The 9,955-nt window shown below is 44.0% G+C and overlaps 1 protein-coding gene across 4 annotated transcripts in view; it reads right to left on the bottom strand.

The window, feature by feature from the left end:
- Positions 1-9,213: 9,213 nt before the first annotated feature.
- The window catches only part of SYT6 (synaptotagmin 6), a 69,072-nt gene continuing 68,330 nt past the window's right edge, over positions 9,214-9,955 (bottom strand). For 3 of the 4 annotated variants that reach the window (XR_012089974.1, XR_494011.3, XR_012089973.1), the window contains one exon: positions 9,280-9,387. Coding sequence is in view for 1 of the 4 variants with exons in the window: in XM_007977487.3 (XP_007975678.1) it covers positions 9,316-9,387 (72 nt within the window). In the remaining 3 variants the exon portion in view is untranslated. Of the gene's footprint in view, positions 9,388-9,955 lie in introns of all 4 variants that reach the window. The other variant, XM_007977487.3, reaches the window with a different exon arrangement.

The raw sequence follows: 9,955 nt of genomic DNA, 5'->3' as shown, positions 1-9,955 counted from the left end.
TTACAGGGAAGTGAGGCTCAGAGAGGGCGAGTGATCCATCTGGGGCAGACTGGGGAGGCTCGAGGAGCCAGAATTTAACCCAGGTCTTCTGGCTCTAGGCTCTTGAGCTTACCAAATGTATTGGTGTCAAAGAGACAAATCTATCTTCACATGCTAGGTAGCCACGGGGATTAAATAAACTGGAGAATACAATTTCACACTCCTCTCTCACCCCTACTTCCTTGTCAGGGAGCGGGAGAGCCAGGAGCAGGAGGGCAGTTACAGGTTAACATCCAGGAGGCACATGAGGAATCTCTCTGCACAGTAAGTTAGGTATATTTGGATCATTCAGCAACGAAAGTTCTTAGCAATTTAAGGAAGACAACGTGTGAAGTTTGTCTGGCTCTTTGATTTCACAATCCAGCTTTACTGCTGTGTGTCATTGTTGGTAATTTTTCCAGAGAGATGAAAGACCATGGTATAAAGGGCCATAGCCCTTTCAACTGTGATTAGCAAGTCCTCTGTCATCTCAGGGACTAACATTTCCACAAACAGAATTTCTAGCCCCAGGTTTTCATTCCTTATTGCTGCAGCCTGAAATGTTCCCACAGACCTAGCCTAGGTACAGACCGCAAGCTGAAGCCACAGAGAAAAGCAGAAATGCTACATGGCTCAGGAAAGCCTGGGGCATCTGCCCACATTGGCGCTCTGTGTCTCTCTGGATAATCTCTGATGTGTCACCAAACTTCCCCAAACTGTGTGGAAAAAAGAGTCACCTCAGGGAAAAGAGTCACATCTCCTCCATTCCTTCCCCCAGTACTGATTCACTGTGAGTTGGTCGTCCTCAGCTGAGATTGCTGCAGGAGGTGATTCACAACTCTGGTACCGAAAGGAAAGAGATGCAAGGAGGCAGGAGAGCTGAGCTAGCCTGTGGGAGTGCCTGAGTTTGCAGGGTTCCTCTGAACCCTCCGTATTCTGTCTGCCCTCTTCTGTGGCAGCTCATCAGCTCATCACCAAATTTCCCTTTTTGTCAAGTCTCATGGCTCATGTTTTGTCTGGAGCTGCATATTGCAACAGCGTGATGAGTTCTCCTGCCTTTTTGAAGCTCAACACTGCTTTTCAATAGAGCTGTGAAGTTATACCGACTAAATTCTTTCTTGCATTGTCTGTCATTTGCATCATTGTCATTGTAGGGTTACTGGCTGGGGTTGGGTTTGATACGCAGATCCCACAACTCTTTAGCTGCTCCTGGAGGAGCAACTGATGTGGGGGATCAAATTAGTATGCATGACTGATGGTTCTCAAAGAGTCCATCACGGGGCCCTCTCCTGGAAGGGATGAGGCTGGAGTTTCAGAAGGTACGTTTAGGGGTATACCATGAAGGGATATGCATAGTTGTCTGGGTTAGGTAATCTTTCTCTAGGATGTCTTAAATCTCTGGCATTTCTCAAGCTTTGCTCTTACTGTATTACAGAGTAATTTTCTATTTCTTCGTTTGTCTCGTCCTCTGAATTGTGAGCTCCTTAAAGAGCTATGTTTTATTAGAAGGCAGCTTAGCATCATGCTTAAGCATGTGAACTCTGGGATTTAATTATCTGGGTTCAGTTTCATGATCTTGGGCAAGCTCTTTACCCTCTTAGGGCTGGAGGGAGAATTAGGTGAGATTTTGCATGTAAAGCACTTAGAACAATGCCTGGCATATAGTCACTACTTAGTGTATGTTATTATTATTATTAAATTTGCATGTCCTCATCTCTGACATGATACCTGATATACATTAGATGCTCAACACATGTGTTTTGAGTGAATAGATGAGTAAATACCCATGTGTATGTAGCAAAAGAGGTGAGCCTGCCATAATGTGAGTAAGCCCAGTTGAAGTTCTTGAGCATTCTGGGGCTGAGGTAGGGCAGGAGAGAGAAGCTGGGCTTTAGGAATCAGTTCTGTTGTTCAGTTGGGAATTGGGCCAGGACATTTGCAGTTGTGGGAGATGACTTTCACAGGGAATTGGTAAGAGTTGAGTTTGGTGTAAAAGGTCTGGTTAGCTAGTTTTGACCTCCATATGTACTTGGGTTTTTACCAAGGATCACAACATGTGTATATCAGTAGGGTTCTCAGAGCAGAGGTGGATTTACGGACAGAATGTCAGCAAATGGCACCTTGTGGAGTGATTATAGTGTCTTCAAGAGTTGAGTTCCTGCCAATATTACCCAAAGTAACCCACATATTCAAGGCAATTTCTATTAAAATCCCAATGATGTTTTTTGAAGAAATTGAAAAATTCATCCTAAAATTCATATGGAATCTCAGGGAACCCTATATAGCCAAAACAATTTTGAAAAAGAACAGAGTTGAAGGACTCACCCTTCCTGTTTTCAAAGCTTACTTCAAAGCTACAGTAATCCAAACAGTATGGAACTGGCATAAAGACAAACATATAGACCAAATAATTAGAACAGAGATCTTAGTAATAAACCTTTGCGTATATGATCAAACGATTTTTGACAAGAGTATCAGGACCATTCAGTGGGGGAAAGGACAGTCTTTTCAACAAATGATGATGGGAAAGCTGTATACCCACAAGCAAAAGAATAAAGTTGGACCCTTACCTTACAGTATATGGAAAAATTAACTGAAAATGGATCAAAGTCCTAAATGTAAAGATCTAAGCCTGTAAAACTCTTGGAAAAAAACAGAGGAAATCTTCATGACATGGAATTTGGTGATTATTTACTGGATACAAAGGCACAAGTAACAGAAGAAAAAAGACGAATTGGACTTCATCAGAATTAAAAACTTTTGTGCATCAAAGGACATAGTCAACAGTATTAAAATGCAGCCCATGGAATAGGAGATAATGTTTTCAAATCACATATCTGATAAAAGATTAATGTCCAGAATGTATAGAGAACTCCTACAAGTCAACAATAACAACAAAAACAACCCAGTTCAAAATGGGCAAAGGACTTAAGTAGACTTTTTTCCAAAGAAAACACACAAATGGCCACTAAGCACATGAAAAGATGGTCAACATCACTAACCATTAGGAAAAGGCAAATCAAAACCACAATGAGATACTACTTCACACCCATTAGGATGGCTACTATCATAAAAGCAAGGGTTAGTGAAGATGTGGAGAACTGGAATTCTTGTGCAGTGCTGATGGGAATGTAATAAAATAGTGCAGCTGCTATGGAAAACAGTATGGTGGTTCCTCAAAAAAATTACAAACAGAATTGCTGTATAGTCCAGCAATTGTTTCTGGGTATACATGTAAAAGAATTGAAAGCAGGGTCTCAAAGAGATGTTTGTGCACCTATAGCATACAATAGTAGCATCATTCATAATAGCTAAAACACAGAACCCACCCAAGTAGCCACTGGTGAGTAAATGGATAAACAACATGTAGCATATCCATACAATGGAATATTATTTCGCCTTAGAACAGAAGGAAATTCTGACATATACTACAACATCTGTTGAGGACATGATGCTAAGTGAAATAAGCCAGCCACAAAAGAAAAAGCCTGTGTATTCTACTCATATGAAGTACTTAGAGTAGTCAAATTCACAAAGACAGAAAGTAGGATGGTGGTGGCCAGGGACTGGGGGAAGGAAGGAATGGGGTGTTAGTGTTTAATTGGTAGAGTTTTAGTTTTTCAAGATGAAAAGACGTTTGTGGATGGATGGTGTTGATGTTAGCACAACAGTGTGAATGTACTTAATGCCTCTGAACCATACAATTAAAAATGGTAAATTTTATGTTATGTGTATTTTACACAGTTCTTTTTGAAACATCAAGGGCCAAGCTAATGGGAGACGAAAAAAGAGTTGGAGCCCTGCAAACATAGGTGAAAATGGACTTTCGTGAATCGAGTTATATTGAAGCAACTTGGATTTGCTTGTTATGAGGAATCATTTTAGGAAGCCCTTGATTGATCTGTTTTTGTTCATCAGCATTTGCATCAGTCAGCCTTGCTTGGGCACCTCTCCATGATGATTCACGTCACTTTCTTTTCCCTTGATGTCTAAATGCTGATGGTTCCCGAAGAACCTCTTTTTAGGCTCCCTCGTCTACTTGTACTTAACAGCGTCAGCCTCCTGTCTTCACATCACTTTGCGGTGTAAGGTTTCCAGAAACTAACATCTCACACCTGACCTTGCTGCCAGGATGCGTCTTGAACTGCAGCTGTCTGCTAGACATCCCTCCAGCATCTCAAACTCAGTTTGGCCCAAACTGGACTCATCACTTTTTCTTGCTCTGCTGAATTTCTGGTTTCTGTGGAAGGCATAGAACACTTAGTTTCCAAGGCATAAAAACATACAACACTTGGGAAACACCCTTTCCTCTCTCTGTCTTCCAGATGAGCTCAGCTGTCACCGGTGTTGCATTTTCCCTCTGTGACTATCAAATTTTTGAAAAATAGAGATGGGGTCTTGCTCTGTTGCCCAGGCTGGTCTAAAACTCCTGGGCTCAAGCAATCCTCCCACCTCAGCCTCCCAAAGCGCTGGGATTACAGGTGTGAGCCGCCACATCTGTCTGTAACCACCACATGTTGTACAGGTGCCCTGCCTATGTCTGGGTCAGCCCTACACTCCCTCTTGAGTGGACAGCCACAATTGCCTGCCCGTCTCTTCACCTCCAGTCTCTCCACATGGGCTTGCTGCTATGAACAGCCGAGGGAAAGCTGGGGAGAGGCAGATCCTGTTCCCTCTACTAAGGAATCAGACCTCTGGATAGGGCTCACCCTGCAGGACAGCAGGACATGACACAGATCATGAAGTCCCAAGTGGCTTCTGGCTGAGAAATAATAGCCCAAGGAGGAAAGGCTGGTTAAGTGGATGGGATGAGGCTGCTAGACTGAGTCTTAAAGTCAGAGGAGCAGTTGCCAAGCCACCAATGGAGGGTGGGGCAGCAGGTCCAGGTCCTAGTGGAGGCAGTTGGCAAGAGCTACACAGGGGCCAGGTCTAGAGTCTGGTGGGGTGGGGCTCAGGACCAGGGATAGCAGGGCTCCATGGGCAGAAGTCCTGCACTCTGCCTGGGCTGACCAGTGCAAGCAGGGTAGCACTTGAACTCAGGGGGTTCACTGTCTCCCCTAGATTCAGGGTAGTGGCAGCCCTAGGAATTCCAGCTCTGGCCCTTCACTTGTGTGGGCCCTCAGTTTGCAATATGCCTCCTCCCCACAACTTCCACACTTCCAAATCCCACTCAGCCTCAACGCCTAGCTCAGAGCCACTTTGCACCTGAAGCTGCCACTCATTCTGCTGAGCTTGGATGTTCTTTCTTGGACCTCGATAGCCTTTTACTTCACCTCCGTAACTGTACTTCCGTTTTCTACCTTGAACTATCATTACTCAGTGCCATTGTACTAGACTAAAAGCTTTCTGTGGGCAAGTCGTTTGACAATGAATAGAACACATGGATGCCTGTGTTAGTGTTTCTGAATCCATCGTTCAGTAGCTGTCAGCCTCCACAGGCCTGTTCACATTCACTGTGGTCTTCCCAGGTGCTGCTAACTCAGTATTTCCAGTTCTTCTTTCCCTGGGGAACTCGAGCCTCTTATGTTTTGTGAGACACTATCAGCAGTTCTGGCAATGGACTGTGAAGAAAAGTGATGTGTTACTAGAGCATTTAGGCCAGTAGGAGACCCTTCCAAGGACTCTTTTCCCTCATGGGTGGCAACTAGCAGTGTTTGAGATTTCAGTTACTCTGTCCTCCTGAGTCCCCCTGAATAAATACGATGAGAAAAGCTCCTAGATGACCTGTGAAAGATGAGCAAAGCTCCTAACTGACCTGTGATGGGCGCCTATCATGGATGAGAAATAGGCCTTTGCTGTTTTCAGTTACTGCAGGTTGTAATTGCAGCATAGCCCAGCCCATACTAACAGACACAATGACCCCTTTGGTTTATCAGCTCTAGATGTGACCAGCACATTGCCTCATCCTTCTGGCTGCTGGGTGACCTGATGGGAAGCCACTGACAAGGGGAGGCTGCGTCTTCAGGCAGGGGAGTGCTGCTCTCAGCAGTTCAGCTCACTGGGCCTCTCATGGTGGAGCACCCCTTATTTAGATGCAGACGTGCAGGAATGGATGGTCCCTTCCACTCCCCAATCTACAGACTGCTCTCTAAATTAATTAAAAGGTGTGGGCGAGCAGAGAGATATTCTATTATATTAGAATGTTCTTTTTTTTGTTTGTTTGTTTGTTTTTGAGGTTGCAATAGTATTTTCCCATGGCTTTGCCAAATTGTGTTTTACAATGGTTAGCAGAATTCCTCTGCTGGTGGGTGACAGCATCGTACTTCCCAGATGTGAGTGTGTGGCCACTTCCCTAGGGGAGCTTCAGCATCTGCAGGGGCTGCTTATTGAGCTGAACAGCTGAGGGAACAGCGGAGCCCTGTGTGCCAAATGATCTCCGAGCCACAAGCCTGACAAAACACAGGTGGATTCCAGCCTGATGGGGTACACAGGTATTCCTCGGCCAGAACAAAGAACAAACAAGCCCTTCTGCTCTACCTCTGTTAGAAGGGAAGTGGTTATCTATGTGAAGCAAAGATGGAAAAGAAAAGCTTTGCTATGTCCTGTGCGTGTGCTGACTGCTAAACCCCAGGAACATAAAATGACAAGAGAAATGGGCAAGAGACAGAGATTTAATTGAATAAAAACTCCAGGCTGTGACAGGGGTGGGAAGACACGAAGCAGTAATTAACAACATAATATTTTAAATGACGATGCAATTAATTAACGTCCTGGGTAAGTGCAGAGGGGGAGGAGGGCATCTTTCAGCCCAGAAACACTGCTAAATAAAGGAGAAGGGAACTTTCCATATTTTTTTTAAAAAGCTATGTGCAAATGGCCCTTGTTATCACAACTTTTTCAAAACTCACAGCAACAACCCGAGAGGTTTCTCAGGCCAGAGAAAGCCAACAAATGTATCAACTTTGTATTTCATTTTTTTCTCCTCTGTGAGGGAAGAGATACTGGGCTAGATAATGAAGTTGGCAGATGTTCAGGTCTCATTCATGATTCAGGTTGAAGACTAGTCTACCTTGAGGGTACTGGGGGTGAGGCTGCAGGAGCTAAAAGCCTCCCTGGGGTGGGCTCCCAGGCCTGTAGGAATTGACCCAGACTGCCAGAGCAGCAGCGGTTGCAGTTGGCCAGGGTGGTGTGGGGTCTGGCTAGAATGTATTCAGAAGATGATTTTCTGAAACCATTGGGATGTTCACTCATGGGAGATAGCTGCTTGTATATAAGAGGAATGTCTCAGATGAGCCATACTATTGCAATTCACATTGATCACACTCCCTTCTCCAAGAGGTTAGAATGGGTTATCCTCACCTGCCTAAGGGTTTAATGATGACAGCTGGACATGCATTTTGAGTTCACTTCCAGAAGGGCCTTCTCACACTAATTTCTGGACTCCTTATGACCCAGGAAACTCAGTTGTCCCTTTGTAATTGCAAGGTCTACAGCATCTGTTCACTGATGGAAACGACTATCTTGATGGGGTCAGTCTAGAGTCAGAATCACAATGAAGTTTGTCGCCTGCTAGGAATCTTGTCATGACCTTGGGTTTTTTTCTCACTCTCAAGAGAACACCCAAATGCAGGACTGCCGGACTAGGAAGGCCTGTCAATCACAAGATATCTGGGGAGAAAAGTCATCTTTACACATGAGTCCCTAGCCTAAGGTTCAGTACAGGGTGGAGTTTAGATTTATCTACATTTACTTTTCTAAGCAGAAAACTCCTTTTGCCACAATATCCTGTTAACTCATGCCCAACCTGGTCATTTTTAGGGCTAGAAGACACTATGCAGAGTTCTATCAGCAGAGAAATCTGACAACTTGGTTTAAAGTGAGGGATGCTTTATTGGTCGCTGCTCCTCTACCATGTAACGTATATAAAGAATAAGACACGGATGTGTGAACAGATTTTCTGTTCTTGATTTTCCACTGTTAAAAGAAGGGGTTCTTCAGCAGACTTGCTTCTCGCAAGTAGTACACACAGCTCTGGAAACTGGCATTGTGCTGCCACAAGTCAATGTAGAAACTCACCTCCACGCGCTTACTGGGGTTGCACAAACTGAGATTGAGCAAATCAGCCTGGTTTTAGGCGTTGGTGCGAAGAACACTATTAACTCAACAGAAATGTGCTATTACAACGCAGAATAGTTCAAACCATTTTTTTTTCCTAAATTGAGTTTGGCCTAAGGTAGAGATCTAAAGGAAACAAGAAACCCTCACAACCACTGAAACAAACAACACTGAAGTACTTAGTAATTTATAGAACTAAAGTTTAAGATGAATATTGTCCCAGAGCCAAAGGGGCTGAAATAGGCTTACGCTCACTCAATTTCAATCAAAAAGATACTCTTCATGGAAAGATGGACTCAAACTGCTACTTGGATTTCAAAACTCCCCATCTGGAAAAGAACATTTAATCTAGGTTATTCTTTAATCTGTTTAGGCATTTTAAACAGCGACTTGATACCTCATGGAATTATAAAGCTATGTATAATGCAGAAATCATTCCAGAACGTATGTGTCTCTCCTACTTTACAAGGAAGGTTATTTCTGAGAACAAAGATCCTGTTTTCAAACAAATAGGATCACTAACTGTGGCGCATCAGAAAACGTATGGCGTGTTTAGTTTCGGCGGAATCATTCCTAAAGAAAGTGATTAAGTTCCCATGAAGAATCAAGACGTTTTCAATTCATGGGGAAAACCAGCAAGGAATCCTGCACTTCAGCTGAAGGCTCACAAGCACCTCAGAGGTCTTGTGATTTCAACATGGGACTGATGGTCCCAACGTGGTTTCTGTCCCTCCAGCGAAGAGCTTCAAAGACTAGTAATTCGCCTCACAAAGGCTCTTCCATGGATTCACCTCATTCCTGCAGGGCACTGAAAATGCAACCGCAGTCCCACTGAGCGTCCTCCTTTTCCAGGGTTGTGGAGCTTGCTGGAGACACAGCATTTCAGAAACTCAATCCACCTCTTTCCAAAAAACTGTACATTGTATTTTCTAGAACCAACTTCTGGGCTTTCCACCCTTTGTCTTTTCCTACTCTTTTTTTTTTTTTTTTTTTTTCTTAACAGGAGACCCATAAAAAGTGAAAAACCACAAAAACATCACCTTGGGAGACAGAAAAGACTAAGACAGATCTGACCACACGACAAGTGTCTCAGCCTTGACCTACACAGGAGCAGGTAAGACTCTGGAGTGACGGACGGCTGCCACTGCTGCCGCCACTGCGACTGCACAACACTGTTTAGACGGTTGAACAAGTGCAAAGAGAACATTGCTGAGTCCCATTTGTGTTATTTGGCCGCACAACTCATGGTGTCGGAGGTGGCTTCGGCGATGGGCACGAGCTCTCACTGTCGAAGCTAGCAGCTCGGCCCTGCCACTGTAAAGAGGAGAAAAGTCTGGTTATTAATTGCTAAAGAAATTTACATTTCAACTTGCAAAACTGAACTGGCCCAATGCACTGAATTCACCTTTCCCAGCTTCTCATAAGCTTTCTTGAATTTTGCTGTCAGCCATGCAAAAACATAAGGGAAACAGCTTAGAGCTTCTGGTTTGGAATACCTGATTTTCAAAAAGACCTACTGCAGAGATAATTAAAGCTTTCTTAACTGTGTGTGTGTGTGTGTGTGTGTGTGTGTGTGTGTGTGTGTGTGTGAATGAGGTGCTCTGACTGGACCATTTCTGTGCGCTTCAGCCATTTTTCACACCGAAAATCATATTATGTTAGCAGCGAAAGAGGCAGTGTGCAGAATATGTCCTTACTGCCAAGAACCGATGGTCATGCATTATTAGCAATTTGTCTGGGAGCTGATAGTACAGCTAAAAATCTGATACTGCTTTAGCTTTGAGCTGTCTCCTTTGGTCTTTATTCTTCCTATGGGCATTTGCACCTGACTTGTGGAGAGGTAGAGGCATGAGCAGACCCTTCTGGACTTCTGTAACCCCTT

Source organism: Chlorocebus sabaeus, chromosome 20 (genome assembly GCF_047675955.1).
Source record: "Chlorocebus sabaeus isolate Y175 chromosome 20, mChlSab1.0.hap1, whole genome shotgun sequence".
NCBI lineage: Eukaryota > Metazoa > Chordata > Mammalia > Primates > Cercopithecidae > Chlorocebus > Chlorocebus sabaeus.
This window is presented reverse-complemented; position numbering and strand designations above follow the sequence as displayed.